Source organism: Polypterus senegalus, chromosome 8 (genome assembly GCF_016835505.1).
Source record: "Polypterus senegalus isolate Bchr_013 chromosome 8, ASM1683550v1, whole genome shotgun sequence".
NCBI lineage: Eukaryota > Metazoa > Chordata > Cladistia > Polypteriformes > Polypteridae > Polypterus > Polypterus senegalus.
Genome location: NC_053161.1, coordinates 123,351,908 through 123,374,999, shown reverse-complemented (window position 1 = coordinate 123,374,999; position 23,092 = coordinate 123,351,908). Strand labels below are relative to the sequence as shown.

At 37.1% G+C, this 23,092-nt stretch overlaps 1 protein-coding gene across 2 annotated transcripts in view; it reads left to right on the top strand.

Annotated features, from left to right (window-relative positions):
* The window catches only part of pawr (PRKC, apoptosis, WT1, regulator), a 279,179-nt gene that overhangs the window by 222,952 nt on the left and 33,135 nt on the right, over nt 1-23,092 (top strand). For both annotated transcript variants that reach the window (XM_039761736.1, XM_039761737.1), the window contains exons 5-6: nt 6,428-6,584; nt 17,479-17,583. In XM_039761736.1, coding sequence (XP_039617670.1) covers nt 6,428-6,584; nt 17,479-17,583 — 262 coding nt within the window. The remainder of the gene's footprint in view (nt 1-6,427; nt 6,585-17,478; nt 17,584-23,092) is intronic.

The following is a 23,092-nucleotide window of genomic DNA, read 5'->3' as shown; positions in this document are numbered from 1 at the left end:
CTAATTGCTTAAAGAACGATTTATTAATGTATATTGGTATGTTTTGAAATAAAAAGGAGCTTAGGAAGAATATTCATCTTAACAGTGTTAATTCTTCCAGCTAGTGTGAGATGAAGGGTTGACCATCTATGCAAGTCTTGTTTAATTTTTTCCATACAGACATAAAATTTTTTGATAAAGAGCTTTATGTTTACTTGTGATGTTTACCCCGAGGTATTTAAACTGTTCTGCAATGATAAAAGGAAGGGTGTCTAATCTAATATTATATGCTTGAATTCACCGGAAAGAGTACACTTTTATTCAGATTAATTCTGAGACCAGAGAGCTTTTGAAATTCTGTGAGTGCTGCTAAGACTGCAGGCACAGAATTTTCTGGGTCCGATATATACAGTACCATGTCATCTGCATATAATGAGATTTTCTGTTCCAGTCCTTCTCTGCTAATCCCCTTTATCTGATCAGTATTTCGACAATGTATTGCCAGTGGTTCAATGGCAATTGCAAACAGCAGTGGTGACAAAGGGCATCCTTGTCTTGTGCCACGTTCTAGTTTAAAGTAGTCTGAGCAAATGTTATTGATGCAAACTGAAGCTTCTGGGTTAGTATACAGTAATTTAATCCATGCACAAATGTTCGGGCCAAACCCAAACTTCTCCAAAATAGTAAAAAGATATTTCCATTCAATCATGTCGAATGCTTTTTCTGCATCCAATGATAATAATATTTCTGGGGTGTTTGATTTAGTTGGTGAGTATATTACATTAAACAGGCGTCGAAGATTTGAAGATAAGTGTCGGCCCCTAATAAATCCAGTTTGGTCTTGTGATATTATTGAGGGAGCACTTTCTCCATCCTTCTAGCTATGATTTTAGAGAGTATTTTAACGTCGTTATTCAGAAGTGAAATTGGTCTGTATGATGCACATTGTAATAAGTCCTTATTTTGTTTTGGAAAGACAGTGATTAGTGCTTGGCGAAAGGTTTGTGGAAGAGATTGGTTATCTCTGGCTTCTGTAAATGTTGCTAATAGGAGGGAGCTAGCTGAGCGGAGAATTTCTTGTAAAACTCTGCAGGGTAGCCATCAGGGCCTGCTGCTTTTCCACCTTGGAGTGACTTTATAGCATCCAGTAATTCTGATAATGACAGAGGTTTATCGAGCTCCTCCACACTAATAGCGTCAATTTGTGGTATCTGTAATTTATCCAGAAATGCATTAGATTGTATATTGTCTTCTTTAAACTCAGTAGTATATAGGGATTTATAGTAGTCTCTAAAAGTGCACATTATATTTTTGTGTTCGATGATTTTATCTCCATTCGTGTTAGTAATTACGAGATTGCGTTGCGCACTTCTTGCTTGTGAATTTGTTGCGCTAAAAGCTTATTAGCTTTCTCTCCATGTTCATAATAATGATGTCTGGATTTGTAAATTAGTTGTTCGGTTTCTTTAGTTGTCAAGAGGTTTAATTCTGAATGTAGAGCCTGCCTCCTCTTATGTAGAGTCTCGCTTGGTAGTCTGGCATGTTCTTCATCTATTTTAGTAATTTCGCTTTTATCTCTGCTACTTTCTTCGCTCGGATTTATTTCTGTGGGAAAGATATGAGATAATCTGTCCTCTTAAGAAGGCCTTAAGAGTTTCCCAGAGTGTTCCTGCAGAGATCTCAGGGGATGTATTTGTCTCTAGAAAGAATTCAATTTGTTTGGATATAAATTCAGTACAATTCTCGTCAGCTAATAGAAGCGGATTGAGACGCCATCTGCGGGTGAGTGTATGGGGCTTAGTAATTTCAGCTCCAAGATCATCGGAGCATGGTCTGAAATAACAATAGCATCGTATTTACAAGATTTAATCTTAGGCAAGAAGTTATTATCTATAAAGAAGTAATCAATCCTTGAGTAGCAATGATGTACTGGTGAGTAGAAAGAATATGTTCTTGAATTTGGGTTTAAAAACCTCCAGGGATCTGATAAGTTGTGATCAGTTATAAACTTTGTAATTATCTTTGCGGTGTTAGTTGCCGTTCCCCCTGTGGAGGAAGTCTTATCTAAAAGTGGATTTAGAACACAATTAAAGTCCCCAGCCATTATAAGTTTATGAGTGTTCAGATTGGGAATGGATGCAAATAAATTTTGTATAAATTCCTTATCATCAACATTAGGTGCATAAACATTTATCAAAATCATTTTACAGTTAGATAAGTCTCCCATGACCATCACATATCTCCCTTCAGGATCCAATACTACATCTGATGCTACAAATGGTACTGTTCTATGTATGAGAATTCCCACCCCTCTAGTTTTCTTTGTAAAACTAAAATGGAACATTTGGCCAGTCCAGTCTTTTGCAGCGGAACTGATCCTTACTTAGTAAGTGGGTTTCCTGTAAAAATACTATTTTAGCATTTAGACCTGTTAGGTGAGAAAGTACTTTCTTTCTCTTTAATTCGTGATTCAGGCCTTTAACATTCCAGCTTACGAAGTTAACTGTCCCATCATGGAGACACTGATTCTGAGTTTTTGGTGTCATATTATAGTCTTAACTGGAAGTGAAATAGTTTAGGTCTTAATTTCCTATTCCCCCAAGAGTTGTTGCCATGCAGCTTATTATTACGTTGATAGTTATAATTATAAAGATTGAGATGATAGATTAGATATAGATCAAGCCTGCTCTCTTTCTCTTCCCCTTAACCCCCACCCTCCCTTTTTGCCTCCCCAGGTGAGGCTAAAACCCACTTCATGCAGTCCCAGTCCTCTGACATACCCAGAGACAGAGCACGCCCAAAGCACATCAAGCCCCCATGCAGTGGGCTTTAAGGTTAAAAGATAGAGATATCTGTTACCAATATAGTCTTTAAAAGAGGAAAAAAAAAAAAAAAAAAAAAAAGAATTTTGCACTTAATATATATATATATATATACATATATATATATATACATACATACATACATATAATCTTCATCAATTTTAGTGCATTAAGATGATATCCCCAGATAATAAACCCAGGTGATGGTGTTAAAGATGTGTCCAAAACAAGCATAACAAGTCTTAATGCAGTAATAGCAATAACAGCAAACCAAGGGTATGATATTGAACAGTCTCATTTAGGGTACACATGAAATAATTAGAAAAAAAAAAAAAAAGAGGAGGAAAACGTAATTAAGCACAATAAAACACAAACATTTAGCCCTAGTAATACTAAGTAATGATAAGTAATAAGTAAGTAATAATAATATAAGAATATGAGAATATATGCTGATAAAAAACCCGTATTTTAAAAACAAATAGATCAGACAGTAGATTATTAATCCTAGCTTTATCATTTACCGCCATGACTCACAATTATGTATCAGAATAGTCCCGGATCAGCTTTCTTAACTCATTTTCTGCCTCCTCCTTGCTAGCGAAAACATAGAAATGACCCTGCCATTCCACTTTCAGTTTTGCGGATACAGGAGGCCGATTTGACATTGGCTTGCCGTAGCCGCTGTTTAATATTATAGAAGGCGGCGTTTGATAGCTGTTGCTGGAGAGAAGTCAGGGAAGACGCGAATTTGGCAATCTTCATATATAATATCTTCCTTTTTTTTCCTGAGGAGTTCCATCACCTCTAACTTAAATGATAATCGTTCAAAACGGACTATAAAAGATCTTGGTCGGGTCTGACGGTGTTTGATCAGCGCGCGTAAGCCGCTGCTATCTCAGATTCTGCTTTAAAGTCGCCCCGATTATTTTAGAAAAAGTTCAGTTGCGAATTTCACGGGTTTAAACTTTCTCGATTCTCCGCAAGCCTTCAATTCTGACATTATACCTTCTATTCCCATCTTCTAAAGCAGCCAGTCTGTCTCCAAGTTTTTCTCCGAGTTTTTACATTCGAACTGACATTTACTGCTCTTTCCTCGGCACTGGCAGCTAGATGTTCGCTATTTCGATCCGATTCGTGAATGTCTCACTAAGATGCTCCAATCGATCAGCAAGCGTGCTCAGTTTAGCGAGTTTTTCTCAATGCGCTCTTCAATTTTACCCAGCACCTGTCGAAGTTCAAGCTGTACCTCTTGGAAGCCTTTCATTTGCCTGTTGGATTTCCTGTCGCAGACATTCATTGGCCTGTTTCATCTCCTGTTTCAGTCTCTCATGTGCCTTTGCCGTTGCTTTCTCATTAGCCTTCTCGCTTTTCTTTATATCTTGCCTGAGGTCAGCGAGCAACACTTTCAGTTCAGATAGCTCAAATGTGCCTTCTTGTACCGTAGATGAAGCAGCAGACTCTGCTGAAGCGGTGTCCCGCTGCTCCAGTCCCGCGTGATTGCGTAACTGAAGCCGCGGACCTCCCGCCTTTTCCAGTTTCAGGTAATCCTCTCCAATCGGCGAGCTATCCACATCTGCACTCACGATCGCACCTTCGCTCCCCTTTTCGCTCTCAGCAGGCGACGATGTAGCGGACCGTGGTCCCGAGGAGTCTGTACTTTCGCCCATCTGATCCAGGTCTGTCTCTGAGAGGCCGTATCTCGAACTAGGGCTTGCTGATCGCAGCTTGGATGTAGCTTTAGTCTTCGATTCTTTCGGACCCCCCTTCTTGTTGGCCATGTTTATATGTGTTTACATATACTGTAGCGGTCCCTCTCGGGTTGAATAAATACAGGATATCTCAGAATAATAAGCAAATAATATGAAAAATAGCACCACTGCTAGCGGAGCTCCACTTCAGACGTCCATCTCTCGCATCGGACGAGACCAATAATTAAGAAACTTTTTATGCCATACCATTATAGTATGTTATGGTCGCTGCCATTTTTTTTTTGGATCTCTGGTTTATGGTTACTATGTTACCAAGGGCTGACTGGAATTGTATAGAGTATTACATAATCAATGCAGCTTTATAAAAGCTGGTACTGAGCACTTCCTAGTGGTTGTGAATTTATCCCAAAAGGCTTGCTGTGCATGTTAGTGTTAATTTTTGCCTTTTGTCTCTAAATTTTAGTTTGTTTCAACAAGTAATTAATAACAATATTAATAAATCACTGGGGCTGCTTACTCTTGAAAATGTTTTTTGAATTGAAACCGGTAATCAGTAGGAAAAAATGTGTGTGATTTTCATTTTTTTTACTTTGTTCACTCAAGTACGTTGTTTCTTTTTGTGTTTTTCTTCAGTTGTACACAGTTCCCTTTTAAAAGCCCAAAGATGCTAAAGTATATGGAAAGCAGTTCTTAAAGTAGATGTAAGTGCTGGTACTATATGTGTTACACTGCTGTATAAACATGAAGAGTGAGGAGCATGAAGCAGTAGCTTCAAGTGTCGCATCACAATTTCTGTGGCTTCCCATTAGATATTCAAGTTAACAGACCGGTTGTTGGAATATTATGCAACTTAAGTGCACTGATCAAAGGGCAGGAGGCAACTTTGGATCAGTCCTAGTGCCACAGTACCAGGGCTGGAGGTCAATGGAGTGGAATATATAACCAAGATGAGAATCAGCATCTAAGAATGGTGGAAGTCAAGACAAAAATACAGACCTTGTTAACCATTGAGGTTTGCATCTTCCTTGAACTTGGCTGAACATCCTATTTCCATTTAACATGATCATGTGTCTTTTTCCTGTCCAGGACAATGCCCTGTCTTAAGTCATCTGTCCATCTGATTGGTTAGTGGTGCTATTCGCATGGTTCGTTCATCAGTTTTCTTTCGTTCTTCATTTGCAGTCCCCTGTGAACACAGCGCAGAGCAGAACGTGCATGTTAATATTAGTAAATAATAATAAAAACATTTTTTCTATAACATCACCAAATTTCAATCAAATCATTTAAAATGTTTTTGAGTTTTTTATTTTTTATGAGAATGGGGAGGGGTTTACTCCTAAATATCAATATATTGAAATGTCATTTATTAGAGCAGACAACTACTGCTAGATGTACTGTCCTGCCAAATTTAAGCTTTTTAACTAAAGGAAAATAGTGTTTTTTGTTGATTAGTGAGCAAATCAGTCAGTCAACTATGCATTATAAAGTATAAATAACATAATATTGTCCCAGTATCTGATTATTGTGCTGTCCAGCAGACAGTGGCAGCTAAACTGTAACATTTACAAGTTTCTTTTAAAATTTACATCCTGTGCTACAAAGTAAAGTATGTTACAATATTTTTGTTCATTATTCTTGAAGTCAGTGGCTGTTTTTGTTTACGGAACACCCTGATTCCTTTGACTTAGCTCATAACTGGACGTACTGAGAATAGGATGAAGTAGTTTTTCAAGACCAGGAAATTTACCAGAGGCCTTCTAACATGTAATAGTTTTTATTGCCCTTATTATTGAAGTTACATTAAAGTAAACATACCTTCTATGGTTTCCTTGTTTCTGGTATAATCTGAACTGCAAAATCTAAAATGAAAATCTTAATTTATTAATCAAACACTCTGTTATTTATTTGTTTTTACAGCACAGCTACTGCTCCTCCTGATGATGAGATTTTGGGCAATTCCAGGTATTCATCCCGTGGAGACAGGGCAGGATATGGAAGACACAATAGAGAACAAAATTCAGCAACAGCTAATGCAACATGGGCATTGGAAAAGAAAATTGATGAACTAGAAAAGGTGAGGCTATTTTGTGTTGTACTCGGCTTTATTCAGGATCCTGTGATCCAGAGGTACCCACAATATGTCAGTTGTCCGGGAAATTTCCTAAGACAGTGTGCATTAGTTGTAGTGCTGTGTGTGTATGTGTGTATATATATATATATATATATATATATATATATATATATATACATACACACACACAAACACACACAGTGGAACCTCACGTCACGACCATAATTCGTTCCAAAACTCTGGTCATAACCCGATTTGTTCGTGACTTGAAGTAATTTCCCCCATAGGATTGTATGTAAACACAATCCATTCCAGACCGTGCGAACTGTATGTAAATATGTTCTCTTTAAAGATTTTTTAAGCACAACAATAGTTAATTATGCCATAGAATGCACAGTGTAATAGTAAACTAAATGTAAAAACACTGAATAACACTGAAACATACACCCAGGCTCCCTGCTCAGCTGCACACGAGCCTGCATTTGCTCAATCGCTCTCACGCTCTCTCTTGCTCTCTCTCCTGCATTGGCTTTCTCCTCCTGCTTCCTCCTGCAACCTCCCATTCTTTCCTGTTCTCTTCTTTTCCCTTTAGCCGACTCACGCTTCTATTTATGAAGAGGCGTGGTAATCGTGGCAATCAACAATTCTTGGAACAATTATGGATGCGGACTGCTTCTCAACTGTGCACTTAGGTGAGAAACGCCCACTTCACGAACTCCTCAGGAACCGCTTCGGCCACACACCACCACACCCCCTTGCTAAGCCGCAATTATTTATTAAAATTGGCCTTTTTGACGGGAGCTGTGGACCCGCTATTCCACAGGAGGAAGCTGGGTTGAGAGAAGGTTAAAGTTTTGAGGGAGAGTCCCTATGCGTGATGCACCGAGAACAATGTACAGTAGAGGGAGAGACTGAACACGCAGAAATCATTGGCGCGTACAAACTGGAAGGGAAACGAAATAGAGCACAAAGAGTTCACAGCGAATGCACAGGGAGAGACTGAACACATGCAGCAATCATCGGCGCATACGAACCAGAAGGGAAACTGGCTTGTTTGTCAACCGAGTGTGTGGTCATGAACAAATGCAAAAGTTTGGCGAACTTTTTGGTCGTAACCCAATTTGTACGTGTTCAGAGACATTCGTGAACCGAGGTTCCACTGTATACATGTGTGTGTGTATATCTATTTATTTTTTTTCCCCCTAAGTTGAAGTTATTCGTTCACAGTCATGGTATATTATTTATTTGCCACATGAAACTGTGTTGTAACATCAAGTGTTTTACATGAATGTTTAAAAATACCAAGCCTGTTTTAAAATTGAGATGATGGGGCATGAGTCCAAACATGAAACGAAAACCTTGAAACTTGCAAAATACATTCATTTTCCAGGCCAAGAGTGTTATCAAGTATGATCCACATCTTCAGAATGTACACATATTGCAAAAAAGTTTATCCATGCAATTTTAGGAAAGAAAAAAAGCAAAACATATTTGTGATGTTCAATTGTTTTAAAAGGAACAAAGGGCATCCTCCACACTGCTTATATTCTGCTTCACTGGAAATCTTTCAGCCCAGTTGTCATAGTTTCATTTTGAAAAGTTATCTCCAAGCACTCTTATTGATGTTATTGAATGCTGATGCTGAGAATTACTGTCTCTGTTCTGTACACAACTAGACAGTAATTACTGAAAAAGTGTCAAACTTTGTGATCACTCACAGTCTTTCTCTACTTGTGATAAATGAACAGTAAAACCTTGATTATCCTTCAGGGCTTGGAACCAAGGTTGTGGCAGATAAAAGAAATGATTAACTGAACAGCTACTTTAAAAATGATATACGGTAGATTAGTTTAGCAAATACAGTACACCCCCAAAATTCGTGGGGGTTATGTTCCTAGAGCACCTGCGAATTGTGAAAAACCGCAAATTTTGGATGTGGTTAAAAAATGCCTATTTTTATAGTTTAAACCCTAAATATGCCCCTAAAAAACTTTAATTTCAAACTCAGCTTAATACATTACCTAAAAATAAAGAATGTAAAGGTAAACCTGTATACTGTACAGCTATGTCTCCCGCAGTGCAATAATGTAAAATACCGATGTTACCGCTATTTGCACTGTTATTCATGCAAGCCCGTTTTCATTGCCAGAAGCCTAACGGTGCAGCTCATTTCGACAGCATCTTGGGGCTTTAACCCTTAAACTGCCGCATACTTGGGGGTTAATGCATCCCTGAACGCTTTTTTGCTGCACTTTAAGTAAACGCCACAATTAACAAAGAAAAAATGAAATTTTAATGGAACACATAACAAAGAAAAAGTGAAATTTTAATGGAACACTTTTTTTTCATGCAAAGAGCATCACAATTACTGCAGCACTGATCATTTTACACACTGCTAATGAACTATAAAAACTACTGGAACAATATATACAAAGTGCAACTGATGCCATAAATGCAACTCAGTAAATCATTGAGCCAACTGTGCTTGAACTGGCTGCACACAAACACACAGAGGTAAGCGCTGATGCTTGCAGGCTAGTCTAGTGCAGTGGCTCAATCCCAAGGACATTGAGGCTTCAGTGTGTCACGCTTCGGTCACAGAATTGCACAGAAACACAGGAGATTGTAGAAACAGGAACTTTATTCAGACACTTCTGAAAGAGACATGTTTGTTTGAAGTAAAAGGAGCTCCATATGCAGTTGGTTATCAATTAAAGAATAGACAAACATCATAGGGGAGCACAACCCCCAACAGAAGCAGAGAATGTCTGGGGGAGGAGAGAGAAACAAAGCAATCAGCCAAAATGGACAGGTGCTGTTCATGCTTTTAAGTAAGCATAGCGTCGCACGAGTAGCATATCACGCGACAGAGCATCCACAAGTAAGCCCAGCAAGTAAAGGAGCAATGTGAAGGTAATCTATCAGCTTTTTTTAAGAGGGGGTTTTTGAGGAGTGTCTGTGTATTCTAGGGGTGCATTCAGCCCCCCCTGCTCATAAGGGGCTGGCAGTGGTCATGAGCTGGCTGCTCAACGAATGTACGGCACTGACTGATCAGCTCCTGCGTGCTCGCAAATGGCATTGGGAAATGACTACTGTATAGCCGATTGTGGCGGTTAAAGGGTTAGGAGGAACAAAACGGAAAACACAAGAACACTCAGCTGGAGATGCATCACAGTCAGTCAGCAGCAAGGAGAAATTAATAACGCTGTAGCGGTCCGGTGCCGCTAAGATTTACACCGTCAAAGACAGGTGATTTATGTATTTTTATAGTGGGGATTCCAGGGATGCACCCAGCCTTGACCCGACCCACGCGCACTAACAAACAGAGACAAAAACAAAGCAAACCAGTAATCAAACAGGAAACAAATGAAATAAGAAAACAACACTACCACCCCTGTTCCCCTTACAGTGATTACACATTAAATACAACAAAGCACAAACAAAACACACACAGTAAATCATGAAAAAGTAAATGAAAAACAGCAACGGATGAAATGCATTGATGAAAACAGATAGTCCAGAGATCCGCATGTTAAATGGGAATATAAAGATAGTTCTTCTGATAGTTCCTGAACTGGTGAAGAAGAGTGGACGGGTTCAGGAACACTCCTTTCTTTGCAGGATGGCCATGAATCCACTTACAGTCCTCATGTACACAGGCAGCTGGCAGACAATCCAGATACACAAAACAATCCAGGACAAAATGAATAAGTATGGGTAACCCAACAGAAGGCAGACAGACAGGAACTAACAACACAAATTACAAAAACTTTTGTTTTGCTTTTGGTCACTGGTCCCCTTTTTAAAAGCCGCGCTGACGTCCTTTGACCTCAACAGCCCCAGCACCCTCAGCAGAAGACCAATCAGAGCCACTACAGGGACTGCTGGGAGTAGCAGAGGCTGCACACTCTGAACCGCGACTTCGCAGGGGTCTACTGTAGTCATATTTATTTACAAAGCAAAACTATATTAACAAAATATAGTGTTAACAGAATTAAGTAATTCACGTAATATTGTAACAACCAGCATAATTAGCAAGTACAACTCAGAAGTACTGGAGTCTTTGTTCCATAACAAACGATGCCCTGTCTTATTCTCCATTATATAGGTTACAGAGCGCACCTCCAAAACAATAAAAGAAAGCTTTCCCTACCAATCAGTTTATCTCCTGTCACTTGCGTTCCTTTTTTCTATATACTGCAAACACTCCAGCTTATTGTCTCCTGACTCCCTACTCAAAACTTCCTTCCGCTGCACTGTGGTAATGTGCCTTACTGGCATTACCATTAATTAAATAAAATTAGTTTAGCGTCCTCTGCCGTGTAAAGAGGGAGGCTTATGTTTGAGGAAAAAAGGTATAAAGAAAGGAATCTTGCCTTTTTTCATTTATATAGTGCAGAAAGACAACTTCACTGACCATTTTAGCGCCTTTTGGGTAGTCTTGCGGTGGGTTTCATGTAGCCTGGAGAGACAGCCTTGCCATTGACCGGCCGGGATGGCATTGTCGGTCCTTTACTCTTGCGTGTGCCTCCCGCGACATCATAACTCTAAAGGAGCAAAAGAAAGTGTGAAGCGCCTCAATATAGTTAACTCGGGTTAGCACAGGGATCCCGTGTTCGTAGTTTTCTGAGCTGTAGCTCAGGGGAAAGAGGAAAAAAAATTAGAAAGGGCTTACTTTCACTTAAGGCATGAAGTGCAATCCACGTCTGAAAAGCCAGCACAGCTCAGTTTTATAGTAATTATGTGGGATAGAAGACGCCGCTTTTCGCAAACGCGTTCACGTCATCGCGTACCCCGGGAGGGATGACGTACAGCGGTTTAATTGGTCAGCGTATGGGCGCCGAATACAAAAGGGAATCATGGGCTCTAGAGGGGGTTCTTTCTGACTAGATCTTCTTAGAGAAAAGTACCTGGCAGAACAGCATTACGGCTTGTGCTTTGTTTTTTTCATATAAATATCTCTGGATTAACTTTGGTGGAGGTATTTATTGGGTTGTGGTTAGTGGTGCACTGTTTATTTTTGTATATACTCTTTTTTTTCTGTATTTTGAATATTTTTGGGTGAATTCTGTATTATACACTGTTTGGAGGAGCAGCTTCCTGACTTGGATTTTGCTTTGTGTGTATATATATGGATTCCACTAGTTTGTGTGCAGTATTCTTTTTCTTTTGGGACTGTCAGGAAGCACTGTAAATACTGTATAGAGTCATTTTGAGCTCCATTTAATTACTGATTTTGAGTGTCCTTTGCGGTATTGGACTGTGTATTAATATATATAAATTCCGCAGGACATTATTTTTGATTTTCTTTAAGTGCACCTGTAAATAAAACCTCACTTTCTTTTTCAAAAAACCCAACCCTTTTTGTGTCCATGTCTCCCTGTCTTACACCATCATCCTGGTCACGCTTGGTCCCACATACTAGACACCTAGAGTGTAGGCTGGTGATTCCAATTCCCACTACACGGGGTGTCACACGCACCTTCCTTTTTCTCCTAACTTCTGTCACTCGTCTCCCAAGAGACTTGTTAGACCCTTACAGAACAGAAGCCCTTCACCCAGTCCCATCACTTACAGCATTCATTCCACCCTTTTTGTTCCCACACAGAACATCACAAGCTGCCTGTACATCACAACATATTAACAAAACATAATATAATTTAATAAGAAAATTACAGTACAGAATAACATTACCGTCAGTGGTTTCCATTTTTTACATGTTTTTCAGTTTTGTCAGCATCATGTTTTATATAGTTCACTGTTGTTCTTCCTTCTCCGTAAATTGAAGCTACACTTGAAGCACTTTCGCTGTTTCATAAATCTTTAATAATTTTTACTTTTTCGACAATTCCAACACCACACGCATACGTTTATCGGCCATAACAATGTATAGTAGATTAATTATAACAAAAGAGAAAAGCTACAAAACACTATTAAAACTAAAGTTACATAACTGACACTGTGATTTCAAAAGGTGCTTGACATGTAATGCTAAGGAAGTGCACTACACGCTAGCACAAGGACAGTTGTTTGAATGTGCACAGCTTACGGAGTACCTCATGGCAGTAGTAGTACAGGAGTAGGTTTCTCGAGTGACGGATATTCAAGTTTTTACTGTAATTAAAAGTTGATCTAAAATTGCTACAGATCAAAACACAGTATTACCTCTTCTATGTTCTCAGTAGTTTTTTTTACAATGTCCTCAGTAAAAGCAATTCATTTTCAGTCTGTTTCATTGTGGTTGGTCTGTATCACCTAATCATTTTCATTTTCTCATTTTTTTATTGTACCTGCACATGACACATCACAGAAAGCAAGTAATGCTCAGTGTTAAGTAACTGTGAATTTGGCCTCAACAAGCAGGTGGCCTTGTCTCTTTCAAAAACTAAGGCATTTTTAAAAATTGCAATGCAGTGTAATCCATTCATTTTAGATGTATTGTTATGTGTACAAAGTACAATGAAACTCTTAAGGGCATGCTTCAGCAAAAAGGTAAACTTGATGTACATCTTAAGCATTATTAAATATGAAAGCTGTATCTGAACCCGGTTTGAGTTTTAGTGATGGGGACGAGTATAATGTAAATAGACGCATTTACAAAAGATATTAGTGAAGGAGATGAGTGTAATGTAAATGGACATGTTAGTTAAACACATTCAAGCTGTTCTGTCAGCTTTGAGAATATAAAGCGGCATTACAGCTCTGTAATTCATATGTCTACCTCTCTTATTTCTCCCCAAACCGACTGCCCCAGTTAATATTCTGGCAGTGAGTCTTTAAGACCAACTGCTATTATGTTTTCATCAGCTAACCAGGAGGTGAATATTTCTTTTGGGAATGAAATTAAAAACCAAAAAGGATTCTTTCCAAAACACTGAAAATAGAATTGAAAACAGGCAGGGTTTTGCCATAATTGTTTAAATGAGTGCCTTTCCGTACAATAATTTTCTCAAGAACACAGGCATAATGGCTTAAGGACCAAGTCTGGTAGCAATATGTAATAGCGTTTTACTATCTAAATACCTTGAGCTTGTGATGTACTAACTTGTATGTGTGTACATACTTGTACAACAGAACTATCAGCTTGAATTTAAATTAACTTTAATCTTTAATTGTTGCTTAAGATTTTATTTTCACTTTTGATTTTCTACGTGCATGCAATGCTTGTTGTCATAATAAAGTAGAACATGAATTTAACATTTCCATCTTTAACATTTTCCCACAATTTAAATTTTCTAATAGGATGTGATGATTATGTCTGGTTTTTCAGAAATAACATTTATTTTGGAAAAAAAAATTACAAATATTTCTATATCAGTAATTTATTGTATTTACAAATATTATGTGTGCTGTATTCTTTATTGCAAAAAAATTAAAAAGACACCGAATTTGTATTTTTTCAAGCATTTAATCTAGCATTTAACAATTTCATATTAATGATTATAAGTGGTTCCCTGCAAAGTGGAGGTTGTGCTCTACTGTATCTATGCAGAATACAGTATATGCAGTTGGAAATATATAAAATACAAATGCAAAGTTAGAAAATGAAGCTTCCAAAATATAAAAATCTCAAGAAAATTTTTTAACCTACCAAACAGGTACTTTGTAACATAAACTCATAAATGTATAAGAACAGAAAATAATTGAAATGGAAGATGAACTATTACTCAGTGAGAGTTTTTGTAGTAGAAGAGGAATTATTCTAGAAGTTTGGCATAAACCTGAAACACAGAAGACTGTAAGTACTAAGCTTTATAATATCCAATTTAAAATGCCAACATTAATTACCAATGACCACAAAATATAAACTAGAAAACCCCAAATAAATACTCATGACAAGTGTAGGAATTCATAGATTTAATCAAAACTTTTTTTTTATCATAGTATGACGGTTTGTAGTTAGGATCCACTAGATAAATGTCCGGCTTCCTATGTATGCATTGATTTTAGTGTAATTTTAATTGTAATTACTGTACAATTACTGTACCAGGGGGAGTTTCAATTACCAGAAGGCAATTGCAGATTCACATTTAATTAATAACACTGAAAAAATAAGTAACTTCAGGTCCAGTGTGTATGCTTGAGTAAATGTGAGGGTGGGAGCAATTCAGTTTGTGATTCATATGGGGATTACTACATTTCTTTGTTGATGGTTGATTTGTTAGGTGCCATAATTCAAATTGTATCAGCACTATTTTGGCTATTTTGCTAGACTGGTTTACCTTAACTATACAAAGACTATGTGTATGTTCAATGACATAAGATCATCTTGTGTTTTTATAGCATTGGAGTCAGCCTCAGTGCACACTGTCTGAACAGTATTGTATATCATTACACACATAATGCATATAGTCTTAATCTGCATCTTCTAAACTATTGGCTACTAAGCTAGTATTTAATAGCCCTTTTAAAGGTTTTTTTAAGATGCACATTTGTAAAATAATGCCCGGGGTTTGTTTCCTGCCTTGCACCCTGTGAAAATCAAGTGACGGTGAGATACGAAGAAGGCAGCTTCGCCAGCATTTGTGTGTCAGAACCCGGTTGGTGGGTCTGGTGCGTTAGTATGCATCGTGGTACACTCCAGAGATTTAGCGCGTCTTTAGTGAAAACAGCCGTGTCAGATGGGGTTGTATGGATTGATTCTGAACGCGACTGAGAGAATGAAAAGTGAATTAAAAAAAAAAAAGCAAACACAAGGATCATAAATTGCACCGGCTGTTACAGACTGAAATCAAATGTATGCTTTTATTCTAAAACAGTAAGACTAAGAGCAGTTTACTTCTCAAAACGGAGTGGCGCAGGATTGAACTCGTGACCTCTTGATTCCCAAGCGGGAACTGATTCTATTGAACCACGGAGGCAGTTACAATAAACTACTGTCACATGTTAAAGCGGCTTTTTGTTTCTGCAGTTATATTTTTGAATAAAAGCGCAATTGTGTTATTCTTGTGAAAATGTTTCTTTGCTATTTGGACTTCAGGCTTCATACATTATATAGTTTATGCCTACATTTTGTCATTTACTACTAGAATATAAAAAATGTTTCTGTTTTAACAATGTGTTTACACAGATTACTGTAGAAACGGAACAGACATGAAATGCGTGTGTTCCAAACAACGATCTATTATTTCCACTCTAAAACTCCACTTCACTCCCAGATACTCAATCAAGCTGAAGTTCGTGCACGTTCTAAATTGGTGGGGGATGGAATAGCCGGCTGCTCCAAGCTTCTCTTTATCAGTACATTTAGAAGACAAAAGGTGCTGGCGGAGAGGTGTGAAGGGATTTAAGAAGCAATTTAAGGTGGGACGGAATTACGAGTTTTTTCGTAGACTCTGATAATTCTAGTGTTAATCACAGCTCCAGATCCCGGGTTTATATTTCTGCCCAAATAAACTATATGGGGAGCTATCATGTTCTCCTCTTGGTTTTGTTGCCTTTCTTTTTGCTTTCTAGTTCCTTAACTTATAGGTTGTATTTTGGCTGTAACTGACCCATTGAATGTGTATCTAATTTCCTTCGGCTACTAAATGGAGCCCCACCCAGAGCTAGTTTTTACTTTAAGCCTGGTGCTACCAGAATAGCTTACAGTCCCTGAGAACCTGACCTGTAGTAGACGCATTAAGCAAATATTTACAATTAACTGGTATGTCATAACAAATAAAATTGTAAAAGCTAAAATATGATTATTTGCTTTCATAAATAAATAAAAGCGCTTTCAGATCACACTGTCTCTGGATTGGACATGTGCCAATAGTACAGTTTCTTTGTATTATTACTACATTACAGTCTTAAAGTAACTATTGTTTGTTTTTTCTCCAGCAAAACACATCTACTTGAAAGGCTAAGTTTCAAGTTATTTCTTCACAAACATGCATTTGCTGTTTGAAATTATGCTTATGGAGAATGGGAGATTCTGAAAACAAAAGCTTAAAAACTTACCAAGTACGTCCATTTTTCAAGCCAAGATGGATGTTGAGCATTGATCCACTTGAGCTTATGCATGTCATTTTTGAACAAACAAACACCAATATTTTAAGATTCAACCATTTTAAAAGAACAGCTATGCGTTCATGTGCTTCATCTTCCACAATAACCTTTCATCCCCCAGGGATTATTTTCCTCTCAAAAGATCATATCACAGTAAACTGTTCATGCCACATGGTTGGTTTCGTTTTGATTTTCTTTCGTATTTATGTGAGAACTCACACAAGTGAATAGAAAACATAACCTTAAATTGAGAAAAATAGTACCAGAAATATGCGATTAAAAAATGATTTCCAGATCCCTTTTGTTGTCACAAACATTCATCAGAAAAACAAAGCAACAACAACAACAACATTTATTTATATAGCACATTTTCATACAAACAGTAGCTCAAAGTGCTTTACATATTAAAGAATAGAAAAATGAAAGACATAATTATAAAAAATAAATCAACATTAACATCGAATAAGAGTAAGGTTCAATGGCCAGGGGGGACAGAAAATGTTTTCTTGGTTTGAAAATTTTTAGGCTTTTATATACCAGTGACACCTCACGCTCCATAAGGTTGCACTGTAAAACACTAGCTATGTATTTTTTTAATTATATAGAAAACACATGACTTTAGATTACAATTACTTGTGGCAAATGCATATATACTATGTTTGTGAAAAAATAACTTCCACGTTGAAAAATACCAAACTTATTCTTTAACCATATTTGCTTTGTTTTTGAATTTATATTGAGCAACTTAGTGGGCTGTCATTCTCATGAAAACTTGAGAAACTTAGTACCAACACCAAGTGTGAATTAATGAAGTGAACTCTAAAAAATGAAATTCAGTAGTGTTCTGAGGGGCCTCAGCGACCTTCCTTGTTAACCTTGCTTCTCTGCTTTGTGTCATTTGTTTCAGGAGTTGGCTAAGGAAAGACAAGAAAATGCACGGCTGCTTAAAGCACACCAGGACAAAGATGAGCACATCATGAAGCTGAAAGAAGAGATTGATTTGCTTAACAGGGTAAATTTAACTATTTTCATTACACTTTAAATACAATATTATATTAAATGTTTCTAATGCTATATTTAACTAAACTTTAACAAAGATACAGTATCTAATCAAAAACTCATTGCAGAATTTATAAAAGAGTAAAAATCAGAGTAACAGACTAATTCTAATAATGTGTGCCTGTCCTTCTCATTGTGGTTGTACAGTATGTGTATGTATGTAATACATGCACAGACTGAAAACTTATTCTTACTTCAAGAAAAATAGCACAAGTAACATGCAATAAAATGATTATTTCCCGATCGTTTTTGTTGTCACAAACATGTGCGAGAAACATAGTAGACATGTTTTCTTCTATTGAAACTTTTGCTGCTTCACAGCAGACATATTCAGTACGTTTTTAGGTTTTGTTTTCTGGTTGGGCTTCATGCTCCATAGCTTCCATTTGAAATGCCAGGTCAGGGTGTGTATTTTTTAAAAATGCATAGAAAACACTTAAGAACACGATTTTGCATGACAAATTCATATATACAATGTTTATGAAGAACCAACTTTGACTTTAAAAATACAGAACTTATTCTTTAAGAGATCTGATTCTTAAAAAGCAAATTATTTAAAATCAAGACAAAGTGTGTTCTATTAACTTCAGTAATTGGATACTTATTAATAAAATGGCTGGAACAAAAACCCAAAGCCACTGTAGCCCTCCAGGATCTAAGTTTGACACTGTTGGTTAAGATAATTTATAATCTCAATACTTGACAGCTATCTTGGGCTGAAAATCAGATTCTGTCCCAAAACACACAGCTTATAATGCAGCATTTGTCCAATATAACAGAAACATGGCATTGTGTGGCAAACATTACATCTTTTGGTAACCTGTGCCGCTTTTTACATCTATTATTTAGGCCTATCACTTTTACCAGAAAGAGTTTTCAGGAACAAGCTTCAAGTGGAGTTCTAGTTGATATCAAATGCCATATAGACTGTTTTAGAGTCTTTAATCTATGGTGGAAACCAAAAGTTCTTACATGAAATATTTATAACCATGAGGATAATCTGCCGACTGCACACAAAACACACACCAACCAAGAACAAAACTGGGGTCCATGCGTTATTTGTATATATACAGTATTTGACCTTGGTAAATCCTTTATTCAAAGTGTGTCACATTATTGTTTTTAAAATAAACAGTAAAAGTGTTGAAGGATCATCATTTAACCAGATCAAATGTTGAACTGTTAATAATGAGACTGAAGACACATTTCTATTCTCTACCTTTACGTGACCTTCAGTGATACATAACTGTTCGTTTGATTCAGTTTACTGCTGGTTTATATTATGTTTTTATTATATTTTAATCTGTTTATTTTATGTATGTTTATTGCATATTTTGTTCTAAAGCACTCTGGATACAGCATTATTGATGTTGTTTTAAATGTGCTCTATGAATAAATTGACATTGACATCCACAAATTAATGTATTTAAAGCACAAGACAGTGCAAAGTTCTATGTGATGTATTTACTCTGAATAAGAACAGAATTCAGTTAGCGCTTGTGAACACTTACCATTGAAACTTTATTATTGCCCTCTCTTTCATTACAACTTTTTAAAGTTTATTTGATTGTGTTTAACATAAAACTGAAAATTTTCACTATTACCTTTTGCTGCATTCAACTGAAATGAAATAATATGGTGGTCAGTCTTTCTAAGTTCATTCTCTTGAAATGTGAAAAGCACCCCTTGGCATTGTCATGTCTGTTTGTCTGTCTTTTTGCAAAAAAACAAGTCAACTCTTATTTAACACTAGAACCCTTAAAGCCTATGAAAATATATGCCAGGCTACCTTAAATTCCCTCTGACCTAGTCAGCAGTGTCCTTAGGCAGCTGAAGTCAGACGCAAAATTCTCAGAGATGAAGTCTGTTAATCTGGGTGTAAGGTGTATGGAATTGTATTGGGTAAATAATATACAGTAATCCCTCTCTATATCGCACTTCGACTTTCGTGGCTTCACTCTATCGCGGATTTTATATGTAAGCATAACTAAATATATAACATGGATTTTTTCGCTGCTTCGTGGGTTCTGCGGACAATGGGTCTTTTTACTTCTGGTACATGCTTCCTCAGTTGGTTTGCCCAGTTGATTTCATACCAGGGATGCTATTGGCGGATGGCTGAGAAGCTAACCAATCAGAGCACACAGTTAAGTTCCTGTGTGCTGAATGGCTCAGAGACAGAGCGCCGAATTCGTTTCCGCGGCGTTAACCAGGAAGTCTCGTTTTGCTCATTCAGCATCAATGTGTTTCGCTGTGTAAAGAGTTAACTTCTGTGCTCGTTTGTGTTTATCTTTGTGCATAGTCAAGCCCTTCATCATGGTTTAAAAATGATCTGCTCCTGCTACTGCTTCAGGGGCCGTGCCCAAGCGCCAACTGAAGATGCTAACGTTTGCCGAAAAGGTAAAAAATTTGGATATGTTGAAGGAAGGGAAAAGCTACACCACTGTAGGACGCCATTACGGCATCAATGAGGCTACGATTCTTTTTATTTAAAAAGTAGGAAAGGAATATAAGATCTACGGCCGCAGTGTCCTTTTAACCAGGGTACAAAACGAGTTGTAAGTGGATGTAATAAGGCAGTAGTCTGGATGGAAACTGCTTTAGGGATTTGGATTGAAGACTGCCAAAAGAAGAACAACGGCGGTGCTACACAGTTGCCTTAAGAGACTCCTTTAGAAGGGCTGTAATGCTGTCCTTTGTTGTGCTATAAAACTAAACTCATCATTACCGGACAAAGTCATCGTGTCATTGTTGGTTAGTAACCATAATTAATTTTCTACTTACAGTACTTAGTACATGTACGTACATTTAGTGTCACTGTACACACATTTACTGTATACAGTTTTTCTTGCATTGTACGTATTTATTGCTGGTGGCCTGTCTATCGTAATGGCTGTAACATGTAATATCGGAGACACTCGATATCTTTAAAATAATATTTAGGTTTTGCTGTATATAAATAGTGTGTTTACATACATAATTTCAATGAATCTTACCTAACATCTAAGAGAATACAAAGGGTTTATGCTGTATAACTGTGTGGGAAATATTTATAAATAGTGTGGGAGAGTTTATAAGGGCTTAAAATATATAAAAATAACCATACAAACATATGGTTTCTACTTCACGGATTTTCACCTATCGCGGGGGGGTTCTGGAACGCAACCCCCGTGATCGAGGAGGGATTACTGTATCATTATTTGAAATACATACTTTTCATGTGTGTTCCATATCTAAAATGATCTGTATAAATTTGGGATGACAGGAAATTTGAGGCAAGAAATGCTGAACACATAACTAAAAGAGAAACTTTTTTCATGTTATAGTAATAATTGACAAAATGTTGATATGAAGTGTATAATGTGTGAAGACTGAAGTCTAAATATCAAATAAATAATTTCACAAAAGGTATTAACAAAACAAGTGTGCTTTTATTCAAGAATATAACGAATGAAAATGAAATTGTTCAATTTACACATTACTGGCAATGTATAAAAACTGTCAATCGATACGAAGCAGACAAGTCCGCTTGGGTAGTGCAGAGGTAAGCACCGCTGCCTCACAATCGAGAGGTTGCGAATTCAATCCTGGGTCCTCCTTGCATTTACCGTTTTGAGTAGTGATCTGCTATTATTGTTAGAATTACAATATATAATAAAAACATACATTTGATTTGAGTCTGTAACAGCCGGTATACATTTATGGTACTTGTAAAAGTTAGTGGAGAAGGGATAAAAGCAGACACACAAATGCAGCTCAATCATTTCTTCTTGGTGTCTTATTGACCAAACAGACACTGCAGTGTCTATGGTGGATGTTACTTTTCCTCACACATGGACATTCACATCAACATGTCATTTGAACATTTTTTTTTATTATTACCATGCCATTGCTAAACAGTAGTGTATCATCTAGTGGTGGAGCAGCATTACCATTGTGACAACTGGTTGAAAATGAAATTTGCAAACACACACATATGCAAATGTCTTTTATTTTGTACTGACTGATAGTTGGGCTTCAGCAACATGTCAATTGAGCAGTTTCTTTTCAGTTTTATTCTTTAATAAAAGCATACTTGTTTTGTTGCACCTTTTGTGAAAGTGTTTCTTGGGTATTTGGGCTTCACACATCCTAGCTGCATTTCTTGCCCCGCATTTCCTCTGTCTTTCTATATTTACACAGATCATTGCAGACACAGAACACACATGAAATATGTGTATTTCAAATCACACTATTTCATTACCTATATAATTCCTTACAAATGCATCTCCAAATAAACACTTCAACACAAACTTTAGCTGTGAGGATTGCAGCAGGGTGATGCCTTCATCTGACTTAATGGGGTTGGAGGGGGTGTCAGGCTTTGTTCTGCTAAACCACACATTTGGAAAGCAAAAGCTGGCTATTAGCGCAGTCACAGGAAGCTACAGGCTTCTTGGCATATATCAGGAAAATTTAAGGTCAGAGACCATGAAAAAAATCATAAGCTTTCAGGGATTGTAGTGTTAATTGAAATTTTGTAAATTTATTCTTCAGTGAAATTTGTTGAGAAAGTTTATTATTAGAAATTTATTGAGATATTTCAAAGAGAGAATGATATTTCATTGGTGGAGTGGTAGCTCTGAGCCTAAGGATCTACGCTGGCATCTGAAAGGTTGCCGGTTTAAATCCGTTGCTGCCAGAAGGCATCATACTCCATTGAGCCCTTGAGCTAGGACATTAACCTTAAAATTGCTCCAGGGTCACTGTACAATGGTTGACACTGTGCTCTGACTTGCAAAGGACACGCAAAAAGATCATTTTACCTTAGGGATTAATAACGTGTACCAAATAAAGTAAACAAGTTAGAAAATGTACTTGTGGCACAGCATTCAGGTGTTTCAGGACCAAGTTAGCTGTTCTGAAAGTTGGAACATTTTCATTTTTGCTTATTGTCTTCATCAAAGAGGTACATATTGCATTTTTGTTTATTAAATATTTTTGTAACACATGAGTCATATCCCAAAATAACCCTGATAATAGATGTGCTATCTATGATTGTCTATTGTAACCAACAATTTTATCTTGGAACTACCAAAAACATTTTACCTTTCTGACAAATATAAACTACAATCAGCCTTACACTCTCCAAAATCAATGACAAACAGTAGTACAGTACAAAAAGGTAATATTTAAATGATTCAGTGGTGTCTATGAGAGCCCTTTCAGGTACCACAATCTTATTTGTGCTCCATTTTTTACATGACATTGTAATATGCTATTATTTTTATACTATGTTATGTACTGTACTACACATGTGATTGCTGTGCATTTTATTATCATTGTTATGCTTGATTATGACTCCATATTAAAAAACATAATACACAAAAGTATGATACAGGTTCGAAATGCCCCAGATTTCCTAATAATTAAGTCTCCAGACACATGAATGTTATACTATGTGTACATTTTCTAGCTTGTTT